At 38.1% G+C, this 16,924-nt stretch overlaps 2 protein-coding genes across 4 annotated transcripts; one reads left to right on the forward strand and one right to left on the reverse strand.

The window, feature by feature from the left end:
• Positions 1-1,061: 1,061 nt before the first annotated feature.
• On the reverse strand, positions 1,062-14,390 carry CPSF2 (cleavage and polyadenylation specific factor 2). 2 transcript variants are annotated; one of them, XM_074542458.1, is made up of 15 exons: positions 14,193-14,390; positions 13,208-13,393; positions 11,566-11,725; positions 11,381-11,486; positions 9,812-9,941; positions 9,371-9,486; positions 8,607-8,794; positions 7,910-8,200; positions 6,767-6,867; positions 6,239-6,439; positions 5,486-5,638; positions 4,721-4,946; positions 2,732-3,031; positions 1,698-1,832; positions 1,062-1,549 (listed from the first exon to the last, which is right to left on the reverse strand). In XM_074542458.1, exons 2-15 carry the CDS (start codon positions 13,354-13,356, stop codon positions 1,457-1,459), a joined length of 2,349 nt encoding a protein of 782 aa, XP_074398559.1. In that variant the 5' UTR covers positions 13,357-13,393; positions 14,193-14,390; the 3' UTR covers positions 1,062-1,456. The 2 variants fall into 2 exon arrangements, with proteins under 2 accessions (XP_074398559.1, XP_074398558.1); XM_074542457.1 differs by lacking the exon at positions 14,193-14,390 and adding an exon at positions 13,891-14,026.
• NDUFB1 (NADH:ubiquinone oxidoreductase subunit B1) lies at positions 13,967-16,915 on the forward strand. Of its 2 annotated transcripts, none has more exons than XM_074542459.1 (3): positions 13,967-14,103; positions 15,308-15,452; positions 16,599-16,915. In XM_074542459.1, the coding sequence occupies exons 1-3, from the start codon at positions 14,034-14,036 to the stop codon at positions 16,633-16,635; spliced, it is 252 nt and encodes an 83-aa protein (XP_074398560.1). In that variant the 5' UTR covers positions 13,967-14,033; the 3' UTR covers positions 16,636-16,915. The 2 variants fall into 2 exon arrangements, with proteins under 2 accessions (XP_074398560.1, XP_074398561.1); XM_074542460.1 differs by having other exon boundaries at positions 13,986-14,103; positions 15,311-15,452.
• The last annotated feature ends 9 nt before the right edge of the window (positions 16,916-16,924 follow it).

A 16,924-nucleotide genomic window follows, 5' to 3' on the forward strand; every position in this document is an offset into this window, starting at 1 on the left:
TTGTTAAGAAAAAACCCCAGATTTTGTGTAAGAAAATACATTCTCACTCAGTATTGTATTTTCAAGTTTTTTACATTTCTAGTATACAGTTCTATCAACTGTTTAATACAGTCTTCACTTTTAATCTACTATTTTAAACAAAATAGTCTGTGGATCAGACAAATTTTTTGTTGACAATGAATTGCAAAGTAAATTATCTTTCCATTGACAGCCCACAGGGCTATTTTTTGCCACTTTTTCAAAAGGTTTTATTTAAGCACACACACAAAGAGCATATATTACATTGTTTTATGTAAAAAGCAAACAACCCTCCACTGCCAAAACTGGTGTTTCACACACGGATAGGGGAAAAAAGGATTAAATAAACTTAAGAGGCCATTTGTTTTCATAACTTAATTTTTGAGAAATTAATGAACTCAATGATGTGTTTATCCTTACCTAAAAGGTAAGGTAAATCCCTAGCATCAGCAGCTACAATAAGTCTTACTGTCATCTAGAACAGAACATGGTACAAAATCATTAAATACATTACATGAACAGATTTCAAGAGAAAAGATCTTCCTGAACGTGGCTCATGGCACTCTGAACAAACAGCAGTGCATGGATAAAGGCTTTAGACTTTGAAAAGTATTAAAATCAGAACTTAGAAAAGTTTTTATAATTGGCATAATTTTGCAAGAGTTAGGAGTTATGAATTCTGTAATTTTGCACAGAAGTTACTCTGAAGCATAATTACTGCATTTTAAACTACCTGAAAATATAATCCAATCTTCTTAGAGTAATTGCCCAAGTAATTTTTTTATCCTGCAGATTACAATATGAAATGCTGTTTCAGAACAAATCAGTAAGATGGAAGAGATACAGCATTAAGATGCAGCCAGATAAACACTGGGGTAACTTTAAGCAGTCTAGCTTTAAGTGGGCTGTTAATAATGTACTTCAATTAACCCAATTTAAAAACAAAAGAGGGAGATACTTGAGACTGTTCCCTAAATCAAACTTACTAAAAAAAAAAACCCCAAGCAACCGAAACCAAAAACAAAAAACAACCTCACAGAAACTGAACAAAACCAAAGAAACCAAAGCTCTTTATCCAATCTTATTTTAGAACAAAAGAATGACTTTCACATGTTTCGTACTCTTTGACAGGAAATCTGTGAAACCAAAACATGCCCTGACAAATTGAACCTCTCCTGAGAAGCGTTCATAGTCATAAACTCATTTATAATGTGTTATGTGGGAGATGCCAAGTTGTAACAGTTTAAGAGTCAACTACATGGAATGTACCAACAGATTTATGAACAACAGTAGCAGTTACTCACATGTTCATGGCAGCTAACTGATCTTTGTGAATTAGGTTTCCCTGTATAAATTAGAAAACTACAAAAAGTCAGAACTGGGAGAAACCTCCTTTGTCTGTAGAAGTTCAAGTGAAAACACCTTTGCAGCACTTTTCTTAGACAATAGCATATTGCTCATATAAAAGGTCTCTTATCCTATAGAAGTCCTGGCAGAGGCAGCCTTCCAATCCAATACGCCCTGTTTCAGTCTGAAACAAAAGACATGTTTCAATTTATTATCTTTACATTAATTAGAAAGTTCTTTTATTACTAAAATAATATTTTATTTATTACTAAAATAATATATATTATTTCATCATCTTATTTTCCTAAGAGATGAAAACACAGGACACCTACCCTGCGGACAGCCACCAGGTTGTTGCACACAAGCACTCCTCCAACAAATTCAGCTTGTATACCTTCCCTCAGGAGAACCTGCTTGAAGTCAGACAGTCTTGGCTCATTCATAAACACAGACTGATGCCCAAGAACCTTCAAAACAACACACATCATTTTACTGCTGCTATTTAACACCTTCCATTTTTTCCAAAGATCTCATTATTGTGTTGGCAGCAGTGAGGCCAAGACTACAGGACTCTAAATTGGTTCTATTTCTGTTCACCTGCAGCAATACATCTTCAGGACAGAAAAGCCTTAAAAGTTGCCCATCACACAAAGCAAAAGGTTTTTCTTTGCTCCCATATTGAAGACAAATACAAAGCCACAATGAAGATCCCTCTTCCAAGCCACGCTATGCCAGGGACCAAGCTGAGTGAGCTGTACTGCTGATCAGTACAGCGTGCTATGATGGTTGCCATCAATCTGAACAGACCTGGGAGCTGTCTCCACAATTCTCTAGCTCCCAGAACAGACTACAATTAGGACTGTGAAACAGATAATCTTAAAAAGCATCTCTAGGATTAAAACATACTGGAATAATTCAACAGAAAGATAAAATAGTTATCTCCTAAAATGCAAAGTATTTTAAGAGCTATGGTAAATTTATAGAAAAGATAAATTTAATAAATTCTCAAATCACTACTATAGAAGCAGATGTATGAACAAAACGTAACAAAATCCTGACGTGACTAACACCAACTGATTTCTCTATCTGCATGTACTAATTACAGATATGACACACACTAACTAAAATCTTATTTCATAAATATATGGCACTGTTAATGGATGCAAAAGGTCATCCTCACTGAAAAGTAAAAAAGCTGAACAAAAGCAGCACCAGGTTTAACAAAGAGAAACCTAAACATGAAAATCCAGTTTCAGTTAGGCTTGCGTTTGAGTAAGATCACAGTATCAATCTCTAAGCACTAGAAAAAGACAAATTAATACAGAGGTCCTAACAAAAGAAATCCAGAGCAGCATCATTTCTGTACCTCATGAGGTGGCAGAGGTTCCAAAGTAGGAATGATCTCACTCTCCTCGCACATCTCCTTGTCATCGTCACCAAAGAGGCTTTTCATGGCCTTCTGCTGTGCAATCACACTCGAGTCTGAAGAAGGCACATCCACTTGCATCTCTAAGTCTTCATCTTCCCTCAACTCTCCCTCTTCCAAAATAACTCCAGTATCCACCTTTGAAACCCTCATGTCCAGAACACCATCTATCCAAGCCAGCTCAGCATCCTTGGCTTTACAGAACTGAAGAGAGCTGACAAGAGAATCTTTCAATCTGACCTGGGTTGCACAAAAATAAAAGTACTGTTAGTTTCATGGAAAATACAGAGGTCTTACTTCAAGCCTTAAAGATCAGCAAGTTTCTCTTCACCATCTTTCCAGTTGGTTTGATTCATGCACTCTTATGGAGAGAAAGGATGGAACTGGTATCACTAAGACAAGATACTTTAAAATTTAATATATGTAACACTGATATCACAACTTAAAAAGCAGCAGAGATCAACACCTTTCTCATCTTGGCTCAAATTAAAAAAGAACCTATTGAACTGCAAACTTGACTTAAATTTACAGCAAGAGCAATAATTTCCTTTTAAAAACCAGAAACCTTTTTGGCAGCCAAGTTGCTCCTCAGCTGGTCTTGGCAAATTCAGAGGAAGTTTCTACAGATACATTTAGGTTACTGACAAATAGTTCAAAATTTCAACCCTCCAAAAAATTATGATTACTATCTTATTGTAAGAAAAAGTGTTGTAAATATGAGGATTTTAAGTGTCCTTACCCTGATTCCTCTGGTGGACTGTGGGACTTTAATCTTTTAAATAAAGCTCTACTCTCAGAGATTGTTATCCACATCAGGAGGTCCATGATTGCCACAGTGCAATCAAGGCTGCAGCCATGTGCAAGAACCACCAGCTACCCACCCTTGTGCAGCACAGCCCACACAAGTGACACTGTGACCCTGACAGCTCACTCACATCTCTTATTTTCAAATTCAACATTGCCACTGCACTGCTCCTGGGTCATTTCTTACACACTAGCAACTCTCATAGCCTTAAAAAACAAACAAAAACATCCCAACAACCAACAAACCACATGCAGGAAACATGCTGTTTTAAGGCTGCCATAACTAGATGATTTTTAATAACTGGAATTTTCTACTTTCTAGAGGATAACAGATTTTTCTCTAGAAAGAAACAGAAGTACCTCTTTCAACAATTCTACCAATGTTTTCCTATTAACTTTAAAAGAACAAAGGAATAAAGGACTACTGCAAAAACTGTTTGTGAGACAATTCCCTCTAAACAATTTCAAAAATTCAATTGGGAGCATACACAATTTTCACATAATTCACACAAGCTATTCCAGCTTTCTTATTTAGAACTTAATATACTGAATTTAATTTTCATGGCTAACACACAGCAATACATGATCATAACCTTACTTTCCAAGAATCAGCACATTAAGTTTTTGGGGGGTATGGGTATCTAATTTGTTCTTATCATTAACTTGCTCCTAATTTTACATGTTCACTTTTAGGTACTATTTAAGTATGAAGCATTTTTTTATTCTAGCTCTTTAAGGCTCCATTTGAGATTCCAAAGAGAATCCTGAATTGCAGCTAGTATACAAGGGTATTCTAAATATAGGCATTATAAATTTGTAAATACTTCAATAAAGCAAACTGATGCCTCCATGGACACAAACATGCAAAATTGCCTTTTGCACTTCAGGTAAAAATCCCACGGATATTCCATTCCAGCTTTCTAATGCTTATGAATAATAAGCCTCAGCAGAATGCTTATCTAAACACAGAAAAACACAACTAAAGCCTTGATCACACAAAACTAATTGAACTCACAGGTGGTATCACTTCTCCTCTCCCAAGAACAGAGGGTAAATTACATTCTGCTCATACAGCTCTCCTACAGTCCACAGGAGTTACACAACTAAAAAATTCCAGTGCCTTACCTGGTAAATGTGTGTTTCACTTGTAGCATCTACAGTTTCATGAAGTTTGGGCATGTAAACTTTAATATCTTTTCCACCAAAAGCTCTGCAACATTCTGCAAGGTCCTGACTGGCCTCAGGTGGGCCATGGACAATCACCAGTTGTCTTGGTTTCATTTGGTTAATAATTTTTTTAATTGAGTCCCCATCTGAACGTCCTTCATAGTCAATGTATGTAACTCTGGCTCTAGTTTGAACAAAAAACCCGAGAATAATATGTTTTAGTTTAAAAGATTAAACCTTTGAGTGTTCCAAAATACTTCATTAAGATTTTTTTAAATTATTGTACATCAACAAAAGCTGTCAGCACAAGGTATATTATGGATCATCAAATATTAGCATGTGTGTATTTAACACTATACATTCACAAAATTCACTTACATAGTTATCAAAAAAATAAGTTATCCATGAAATAAGCATATTTGAATATGTTATCCTTTAAACAAAACATACTTATGCATCAATGTTAACATACTATTGTATCATTTCTTCTATTTCTCCCAGTTGTCTCCATAAGACAGGAAACAAACCAAACTTTTTAAGAGTGGGGAACCACAAGACTGTTCTATGCTCCCAGAAAAACTATAATATAACTTAGCCTGGGGGAAAAAATCAACAAAAATCAAGTCCTTTCCCACTTTCTCAAATCCAAGCTAGGCTTTTGCCCAATTTGCACGGTACCCATGCCACTGTTGCAGCAGAACTGAGAAAAACATAGTCACTCACTTAATTTCCATGGATTCTGTTGCAGAAATACACTTGGTAGGAACATCTGATAAATCCTGGTCCATAGGCTCCTCTCCATTTGTCAAACCAGACTCTAATTTGCTTTTTTCTTCTTCTGTTGCTTGAAGCTCTGGAACTAGAAAATCCTCAGGTCTAAAGAATGAAAGGTATTTTGCTTTTTAGTGTAAAACCAAAGCACTATCTAATATAAACACAAACAGTGCTGATTATTACTACTATGATTTTTTTGTAACTGCTATTGCCAGCAACAACACCTGCCAAATATTTCTGTACTTGAACAGAGCTGATTTGGAAAATATCACCATCTTATCTTAAAAAAGAACTTGAATGACTTAGGAAGTACTAGCAAATTGGGGATTTCTAGCAAGTATTCCTTATGCAAAGCTGACCAATATCACTGAATTTTGTTAGGATGAATAGTGTTTTCTCACCTCACAAATTTAACATTAAGTGAAATTTAAAGCAGAAGAAAGTCAGCTTAAAATAATTTAAAATCTTCTATCTCAAAATATTTTAAAAAAAGCCTGGAGTGAAAATATATCCTGGGAAGTGTGAACACAGGTCAAAGATCAGCACTCTGCAGCTTCAATCCTTATCATAAGCTTTCTCTAAGACTAAGCAGTTTGAAGAGCATATAGCAATGCTGCAAAAGAGACAGAATGGTGAATTTAATTCCTTCTAGGTTTTAATTATTTCATAGCTACTATGTTAGTATACATTACCACCACATACTTGATAATTTCACCATATTCATCCCATTTAATTCTTTCTTCAGGAGCTGGAAACATTGGATAAGATTTTTTTGCCTGTTTGAAGAAGCTTCCTTTCCGGCTACCTTCACCTTTCATCATCAAATCATGTTTGGTCTTATGTAAAGTTGGCTGGTCAATATCCTCCTCAGCATCACTCTCATCACTGGAATCAATATCTGCCCTGAAATGACATTCCAAAAACACCTAGCACTTTTTTTTTTCTTCTTCAGGTTTCATATTACATAAACACACTGACTAGAAAATAACAGTTGACATAACAGTGACCAAGGCCAAGGGCAGTTTATGTATCTGAGAAAGAGCTCACACTTAAGTGGCAGATGAAACTGGGTCTATCAGGACAACAGATTTAAGACAACCCCTCCTGATTGCTCAGGGCCCTCAGACAAGGTTACTGAAACTCTAATTCTCATTTAGCCCCGAAAAGAGTTGAAGGAGCAGAATAATCACACAGAAATCCCAACTCTGATCATAACAGCAACATACTTACTCTTTAGACTGCTCTAACTTCTTAGCTGCCTCTTTCTTTAGTTTTTCCTTTTCTAGGTATTCCTCAAGTTCTTTTCCTTCCAACTTGACCCGTTTTCTCAACTGCAGATGGAATTAAAATTAATGATATTGTGAGTAGCTGGCACAACTTTAATACTTCTGCTATATGCTGGTGACAAGAATATTTGTCCTTGGGCACCAAGGGCAAGTAGAAATTGTATGTCACATACAAGACAAGACTATGGCAAAAATGTGGTACCTTGACATCATGATAGTGTCAACTTGTACAGTCTACTTTAAAGGAAAGCATTTCTAAAAACATTAAAATCAATTAAGTTTTCCAAAAACAAGTGAAGGCAAATACTCTTAGATGAGCAGTGTTTTTTTTGTTTTTCTATCATTAACATGAAACCAGAAGAAGCTAGCAAAGTCATACTAGCTGGCAAAACAATGGTAGATTTTGTTTCTTGTCTTCTGAGTACAGTTCACTTTGAATAAACTGAATTCTAGTAATAACCTAACACTATAATTCAATTATTTCAATCCAATCTAAAACCAAAAAAAAAGCTGCATCATCAGTGCTGAAATTATCACTGCAATCACAGGGGACTTCCATAAACTAACAATGCGCACCAGAAAGAAGTAGACACAGGTGCACAGATTATTGAAAACAATTTGAAAGCATGAATAGCAATTAATTATCTCCTAATTTCCAGCATTTGCTTATCCTTCTAATCCTGTTGGGATATATTACACTAATTTAACTTGATTCTCCTCTCATCCAAACCAGGAGAATTTTCAGCAAGACTAACCCATCACATGTAGTGATCTGTATGTCAGCTGCAAGCAGACTTTTTTCTGTGCTTCTATTATTGTAGAAACACAAAGGAATGAGTTGCCTAAGAATAAATATTTAAAAGGAATTTCATGCTCAGCTCTATTAATTTTGCCATGCCGTGAAAAGAATTTGCAGTTCTCGGTAGGAGACCTATTTTTATGTAAATTTATCCACAATCTGATAAATATGCAACATACTAGTTTCAGGTTTTTCTCCACCACTAGAAGCATTTCCAGAAGATCAAAAGGGAAACCATGTTCAGTTTTGTCCACAATAAGAACCTGGAGCTACAGAGACAACTCTTACCTCAATATCTATAACTTTTTCAGAAGGATTATCAATCAGGAATCGTGCCAATGTTCCGGGTGTAGTGCGATAAGTTAAAATGATGGAGTTTTTGGAATCCTGGCACCACTGAATGAAAAGATCTCTAGAAAACCCACACTCCAAGTCAGGCTGACTGGCCAGAACAACTTTGGGGCTAGGCACTCGAGCCAGATCAGACAGGCTGTGACACAAGGAGAGATGGCGGAACTGGAAAGGGTTGTTTCTCTTGTCTTCAAAGCACCTCATCAACTTGTCACTCATCCATTCCACCTAAAATACATAGTAGAGAAACTTATCTATACAATTACAAGTTGTTCAACAGCACAAGCTTCATATGAAGTACAGGATGCAAAATGCCCAGGATTGTTTCAGTATTTCTCAGCAGGTGTAGAAATAATGTTGAGCATAACCAACACAGAAACAAGTACTTTAAGTTCTCTTTTTTAACAACTACAAACTATGCTAACAAGTCTTATCAAAAAGACAGACATCAGTATCAAGAAACACGCCCACTGTCACAACTGGACACTGTGTTACTTGATCAAAAGAGCTGAGACACAAACATGCACTACAGAATAAGGACATTCACCCAGTATTTTGCCAATTTTTACCATTAAAAAGAAAAGCTTTTGCATAAATTTCCTTTACTCTTCATAACTGGATTTTAAAATCAAACCTGTGATTTAGAGAACTCCACTACATTGTAGCTGACGTTATTCAAAAGTGCAAGAGAGTACACTCCCAATCCTGCATCTTTTGTTCTCCAGATCTGATCAAGAAGCTGAGCAAGTTCCAGAACTCTGCCTGCTGTATCCACAGCTATTAACACATTTCCATCACCTCGTAATGTCTCCAAAACATTAGCTAGGAAGAATTAAAAACAAAACAAAAACCTGCTTACACTTTGGACCAAAGTTAGAAGGTTCATGCTGTGGCTGAAATTTTTTTTTTGTTGTGTCACACTAGCAATCATATCCAAAAGTATACTGAACACAGAAACAAATGAAACTTTAAAAGAGATCCAAATCCACACTTCCACCAAAATTAAAGGGAGCTGGAGTTTTCTCAGTAGCTCTGAAGATCTCTCTGCCTTGGTAGTTTTTTTTTATTTTGTTTGTTTGTTTTTGGTGTTTTTTTTTAAATTAAAAATCAACAGAAAATTGAGTTTAAAAAAAGAAAGTGCTGAGGAAGGTAATTTAAAAATCTTTGAAGATATTTAAGGATACTGGGTAAAATACAATGTTTCCAAATACAGTTCATTGTTGTTAGGAAAACATTTAACTCACAGGATCAGTATCATCAGAAAAGAGTAATTCAAAACTTGTTACATTTTAATAAGCGTTCTTAAGTTTAAATGCTAATGAATTTCTCAATGAAAAATAATTTATAGTGGCTAATAAATCACATTACTGATATTTTTGAAGCCCAAACAACACATACTCAGCAGCTGTTCATCCCTTTGCTTCCTCCTGGGTTGTACATAAGTAGCATTAAATGAATCTGTAATAAGCAATGAAGGCCTGCTCAACATTTCCAAGGAACATCCATTCAGATGGCTGTGGAAAAAAGGAAAAATCTCACTTTTTTGCATTTCTATTTTATGAGAAAAAAAAAGGCAGCTAGATTCCAGATATTTGCATGTACAGAAACAAAACTCCTCAGCTGCTGAATGCTTCCTGCTTCAAATTTACAAATAAATAAAACAAATGGAATAAAGAAACCCAGAGCTAATGCTTGCTTCAAACTGATTAATCTAGATGCAAATGAAATTAGTGATCTTATTAGAACTGGAAATGCACTTCTGCTTCCACACCTCTTCATCACCCACTAAATGATGCACAGCTAACAGCTAAGAACTGTACACTTCCATGTTGAACTTACATCTCCCTCTTGTGGTTGAAATCAACGGCATAAACAATTTCTTCCTCCCCATCCTTGACAATCTTCCAAATTGTGCCTCCTATCATGTGACCAGCTGGCAATGGTGTGATTGACAAACCATGTCCTTTGCCTACAAAGGTTTTCAGCATTTTAGGTAGATTGCACATAGTAAAATCCATTACTCTGAGCAAGACATAGTAACTTTAAACAACTGAATACCCAAATTACTACTGAGAGAAAAAGTCAAATCAAGTATGAAAAAGCAGTAATATCTGTCCTTCCCATCTATGCAGTAATGTCAAAATATTTTGCAATTCACTTGTATCTTTCCTCCAGAATAAAGAAACTAAAGCAAAGATCACTTCTTCCCTCCACCTCCCACTGACACTCAGAGCTGCTGTAACTATGGACATAAACAACAGTAAATTATATAAAAAACATATCACAATGATGAAAGCCAGGATCCTCTCTGGGGCAACACTTAATGTTTACTATAGCATTCACTTTTGAGGTACTTAGGAAAACTTATATAAATTACACAATCTGAAAGCTTTTCAGAATGACAAACACACAAGTTAAACCATAGCACAAAAGGTGCTCATGTGCTGCATGATGGGATGTCAGAACTTTTCAGCACCTGATGCATTTTTCAAATGCACTGTTGCTCCCTGTATATACATCAGATTAAAATGAGACTACCCACAACTATCACTCACTGACTCTGCTGCATTAAATGCACAGTAATAATTAATAATTAAACATACATTATCTTCTTAAAAGCCTCCATCAAATCTTTTCAAATCACCTCCATTAAATATAAAAGAAGTTGGTTGTTTTGAAAAAGTTGTATGCCAAAATTGCTCTTTGGATGTAAGAATTGCCAGGGCAGACATAGCCTTGCTACAACTATCTCGAAAAGGGACCAACAGTCTTTCAAGGCCAACATCCTCTTTCTGTTTTCCAGCAGCACTATTCATGAACCTGTAAAATACTGCACCTCAGAGACAAACTGCTGGTGGTCAGCCTGTACATGTCTCTGTTCAAGAAGAGAGTTTTATTTTATTCTGATCTTTACATTCAACACAAGTGGAGAGCTGCTGATTGTCACAGGTCCCAGCAATGCACTACACTGAGTATGATGTGAGTCACTGAAGATCTCCCCATTAAATCCTGCACATGCTGCAACTTCTCTGCTCTGCAAAGCTTTCCCTTGTGCTACTGCTTATGGAGAGCTCTGAGTATCTGCTGCAAGAGGTAAGTAAATACTTTTAATAGACATCAGTAAATTCCAAGAGAAGCTACAAAAACACAAAAGAGAAACAAATATCTAAACACTGTTTGGCATGACCCACTCCTCATTAAGTGAAAGTTCTATCCATGTCTAGATACAATTGCAATTGATACAGACTGACATGAGGCTAATGAATTCTGCACTGCAAAACACGGCATTTCAGAAGTCAGTCCCTTTACAAAAGTAAAGGGACTTTACTTTTTACAAGTCTTTAACTTGTAACTGCTCTGTTGCCTTTCACTAAAAGTAATTTCTTGAGGTTTTGGTGACAACTTTACCTTTTAAATTCACAATCTGAGAAAACTTCAGCTGTTGTATCTTATCAAAGGCTGCATCTACATCATCCAATGTAAAGAGTGTGAAATCTTCAGTGTTGTGGCGGGACTAAAACAAACAAAGTAGAGAGAATTCAAACACTCCACCATCAAAGATGTTGTGTATGAAAGCATCAACTTAAACATACCTGGTAGAGATCATACATAAACATCTGTCCCATTTTATATACAGGAATAGTTGCATAAATGGCACAATTCAATCCCATTTTTCCAACTGCATATGGAAGTGCACCAAGGTGTAGAGGGTCAGGGTGGGAAAGGAGAACAGCATCAACCTGGTGTACATGCCTGTAAAAGAGGGCCAACAAAAGGCATTGAAAGGAGCTCTGTATGGTTCTGTGTATCCCCTGCTAGGGCTGTTTTGAGAATACATACACAGTCTGAATGCCAAACAATGAAACTTCAACCCTTCAAGAACTGGGACAGTTTTAAAAATCACAATTAAAACTTATGGGTGTTTCCTAATGTTCAAGTACTTAAAAACTTATTTCAGAAAGTATTACTTTAAGATCTGAAGATATTTTCACATCAAACTCCTGATGAAAAAGACCTTAGTATATAAGTGGCCACCAGAAAGTAAATTAACTGAGGGACCAAGAACATTATCAGTACAGATTTGCTACAAATTGCTTATACACCCCAAAACAGACAACAACTTTTCTTCTGATGAGCTCAACCAAGTAAAAGAACCAAAGATACAACAATCCTTCAACTGATAAAGATAAAGCAAAATATATTTCAATATTTTCTGATCAAATCAAAATATATCTTAAATACAGAAAATAGCAAACATATCATTTAAGAAAAGTAGCACATGAGTTTGGGGGATTTTGTTACTCTTAAAACCATTTTTTTTCCTCGCAAAGTGTTGCATAAAATTAGAAATCAGATTAAAACCTTTCTACATATCATAACTGAAAAGCTTGAGGGCATAAAACACATGTAACAAATGAAAATACAAGCTGGACTGACAGTTTTTTGTTCCCTTGCACAGTAAGTGGAATACACATTCTTCTCAATGGCTGTTATGATAAAGAGAATTTTACCTAATCACTTTGAGATAAGACACTTGAAAAATTTTATAAATTATCCTCAGTACCTAACAATCCTCACTTAAAAGATTTTAAACACTGCAAGTGTTTAAAAAACTAGTATCAAAAAGATCAGTTTCTTTCCCAAATTTCCATGTTTCAGTCCTAACTTGGCAATCAGCACAGCTCCTGTGTACACCTAAAAAAGTTCAATAGAGAAGTCTGGACAGATTTTGGTTTGGAGGGTTTTTTCCCTTTGCAGGGCTGGTGTCCTGACAGAGGATGTTTTCCTGACATTCTATTCAACCTGAAACAAGAGCCAAGAGTTGAACTGCTTTGTATTCAGCCTACGTGCAGGAAGGCTTCCTCTCCTATTTAAAACTTAGTTAACTGCTCTAAATTAGCTGAGAGTCAGGATCAGTCTCCCCTAAACTGTGTCATATATATGACAATAAAAAACAAACAAATCATCCAAGCCAAAACAAAAACTGAACAGTTTGAGAATTACAGTAACAAGACACAACTCACTGGACTGACAAGGAAAAAATCCCAAGTTTTTGCGGGAAATGTTTCAGCAGTGTGATTCCTTTCATGTAAAATATACACTAAATAAAACCAAAAAAAAGAACAATTTTTCATTTAGCAACACCATATATTATACCACTGCACAGAATTTTGAAAACTGTCAAGACAGACTAAGCCCTATTTTAAAAATAGGTGTATGAACTGAACTACTTACTTCCTCAGAGAGTCAATAATATCCATAGAAAAGTTTTCATCCCAGCCACAGTCCAAAAGAAAACGAAACTCATCTACTTGCAAAAGATAGCAGAGGGCAGATTCCTCCTGCACCCCCGAGAGGGTAGTCAACTTGATAATCGATGTCATTTTCCTCTCCAACTGTTTAATCTCCAAAAGAACTCATCTGAATGGGGGACAAAATGTTTCGTTGACTGACACAAAGAAAAATTCCATTTACTTAGATCTAGCTTCACATATTCCTCAAAATATGCAGCTGCTCGATACCAGTTAGGTCTCAGATATTAACATTCTACTCTTGCAGGTCGTATTAGAAAGAGTTGGGGTTAATTGTCTACAATATATATTAAGGATAATTCGAAAAAAGCTCCCTAGGAGCAGCGCAGTTAACAGCAGCTCCACGGAGCTGGATGGGGACACCGAGAGATGGCACATCCAGGACCGCGGCCCCTCAGAGGCAGGGCCTGCCCGAGCAGGGACCCAGCGCGGGCCGGGCCGGGGGCTCCGGGGCTCCAGCGCCCCACCGGGCCCCGGCGCCCGGGCCTGCGCTCGGGCCTGGCCTCTCGCCGGGCGGGGACGGGGTGACGGGGGCGAGCCCTGCGGCCACTCCAGTCCGAGGCGAGGAGAACGAGGGGCAGAGGAGGATGGTGAAAGAGCCGATACCTGCCACCCTCAACCAGCCCGCGCCGCGCTCGCCGCCATCTTGCGGGCGGCGGGGAGGCGGGACAGCCGGCGGAAAGGGCAGCGGGCGGCACCACCGCCAGCCCGCCGGGGGGAGCGCGCTCCCCCCCGCCCCTACGCAGCCCATGGTCTCGCCCGGCCCGCCGTTCCCGGTGCCCTTGGCGCGGCCGCTGCGGCTCCCGGTGCTGAGCAGCGGTAATGGCGAGGTCTCGGCGGGGCGGGAGCGGCGCTGGGGGCAGGAGTGCTGTCGGAGCTCCCTGGCAGCGCCTCGCTCCGTCCCCTACCCCTTCGGTCGGGACACGGCGGGCGGGAGCGCTTCTCAGCCGTAGGGCTTCATGGCGCTGTTGCCCCTGGAGGGGCGGTCGGGGTCCCGGGCAGGCCGGGGAAGGCTCGGCCGTGTCGCGATGGGGCCGTGTCGCGAGTCAGCGGCCGGGGCCGGGCCGGGGGGTCCCGCCGGGGATGCGTGAGGGGCCGCCCCACAGCGGCCGTGGCGGTGCTCGCCCTCAGGGCCCGGCTGGGGCTCCGGGCTCGCCGCTGGGGGTGACAGACTACGCTGGGATCGCGTGTAATTCCCTGGTCCGGAAGGGTTTGGTTGGGTCGGAAAGGTTTGCTGGGCCTCTTTAGTCTGGAGGAGAGAAGACTGCGAGAAGATTTTATTAATGTTTGTAAATATCTCAGAGGCGGGTGCCAGACTCTTTTCATTGGCGCCCAGCAACGCGGCAAGGAGCAATGGCCATAACTAAAACACAAGAAGTTCTGCCTCAAGACGAGGATGAACTTCTATAATTTGAGGGTGACAGAGTGCTGGAACAGCTGCCCAGAGAGGTCATGGAGTCTCCTTCTCCTCTCACATTCAGAAACAGCCTGGATGTGTTCCTGTGTCATCTCCTGCAGGTGATCCTGCCTTGGCAGAGAGGTTTGACTGGATGATCTCCAGAGATCCATTCCAGCTGTAATAATTCTGTCATTCTGTGATTTTAGAAATGTTCTTCCTTATTTCAGAAAAGCCCTTTCTTTTCTGTCAGCTGCCCACTTGTCTTTGAGACTTGACACAGAAAATAGTGTCCTTCTACAGGAGTTTAGATTATGAAAGTGTTTCTAATGTTTTACAGAGCAGCGAACTTCTGTAGGGTTGCTTTAATGAGTAAATTAAAGAGATGTTCTATTTCTCTCCTGTTTTAGGATGAAATCCTTTTTCCCAGGCTCAACAGTTAACTTTATTTCTAAGAAACCCAGTATGGGTTTGAGAACAGTATGTGTCTCCTAGGAAGTTTTTGATAGCCCTCGTGTATTGTGTCATTGTAGAATCCTAATAAGTGAGAGTAAAGGTGCCAAGCATGCAACGGTTTCCAAGTGCAGATTTATTAGCACCTCATACCTGTTCCACTTTTCTTTCCAGCAGTCATGGTGAATTTCGCCCAAGCTGTGCGTGAACACTGGGTTCACATCTTTGTTCCCTTAGGATTTGTGATTGGATGCTATTTGGACAGATGGAATGATGAAAGATTGTCTGCCTTCAGAAACAAGAGCTGCTTATATAGAAGGTCTACTTTATGATGCTTCTTATATACATATATAGTTATTTTTCAAAGTGCTTCTCAGTTCTTTTTTAGTTATGAGTGTAACCAAAAAAAGGGAAGAAAGGCCTAAAAATATCAAGCATTCATTAAGTGTTTTAGGTCAGTAATAACTTCTGAAAATGGATCTTTAGGAGCTACCTTCATGAAAGAAAGGATCATTAACTACTGTTAATGACTGTAAAGTTCTTGGTCATGAGATATGGAAACCATTATTTTGACTTTATAACTTCAGCAAGAAACACAGTGCTTGAGTTTTAATTTTCTCTCTTAAATTTAAAATTATCACAGCACTTTTCAACCAAATACTTTTATAATAGTGTGTTACTTCAAAATAATCACAAAGTTCTTGAAAATTAACATACATGCTGCTGTATCTTCACTGAATTATGTGATTTTATGCACTGATCAGTTTGGGTTTTCTGGCTGTGACTCCTCAGGGAGCATTTCCATCAGAAAACTTCAGACACTGATTCATCTGTGTCAGTTTAATTCTGTATTAGATTATCAGGTAACAAAAGAAGAGGGGAGAAAAGTCATATTGCATAAACTGATAGTAGTGCTATCAGTTTGTGTGCCAGTGGATTTTTTTTTTCCAACTCTGGCCTCACCTAAATGAATTTTGAGTAAGAAAGAAAGCTTTTGACATAATCTACCCCCCTGGTACATTAGCACTTTTTTTAATGTATTTGTTAGTGAAGTTGGGCTGCTGTGTCAGCGTCTTGTAAAAATCCCTTCTTCTTTCACACCTCTCTTTCCCCTAAAGTAATAAATAATTATATTTCAAAGAAGTAGTATTTTTCATTTTGGATCCAATTAAAAGTCTCTTAACTCCTTAGAAGTCAGGTGTTCTGTGCTTCCAATTAAATGAATGGAAATCAGAGGACTCAATCCATTGAAGCTTTTGAAAGAAAGGAGGAAGTTTATCAGTATGGAAAGATGTTTAACTGACAGCAATTGCAAGGAAAGTTAAATTTTTACTTAAATCTCAAAATGAAGGTATTGTTGAATATAAACTAACACAAATAAGCACTTACATTTATTAATAATTATTCTAAAAAGAAAGATACTAATTTTAGTCTCTTCCCTCTTTTTTTTTTTTTTTTTACACAGGGAGTTGAAGCCTGGTGAAGAAGTAACATGGAGATAAAAGCTGATGATGAAAAGGAAGACATTTTTGTTTGATTCATCATCTTCCCTCACATATTGAAAGAATAGGAATATGGTTTTTACCCTGAGAGGATACTACAGTAAAGGACATCTGCAGTTCATCAGTGCTAGTTTAATTTCTGGTGTTACTTTTTGAAGTTGATTTAATTACATAATTAATATGTGTTCAGGAATTCCATTAGTCCATAAGCGTTGAAAAAATTTTCTTCTCTACTCTGGAAAGGAGAAGAAGAACTATAGAATAAACTATGCAAAAATCATTTATGTTG

This window comes from Zonotrichia albicollis, chromosome 6 (assembly GCF_047830755.1).
Source record: "Zonotrichia albicollis isolate bZonAlb1 chromosome 6, bZonAlb1.hap1, whole genome shotgun sequence".
Lineage (NCBI taxonomy): Eukaryota > Metazoa > Chordata > Aves > Passeriformes > Passerellidae > Zonotrichia > Zonotrichia albicollis.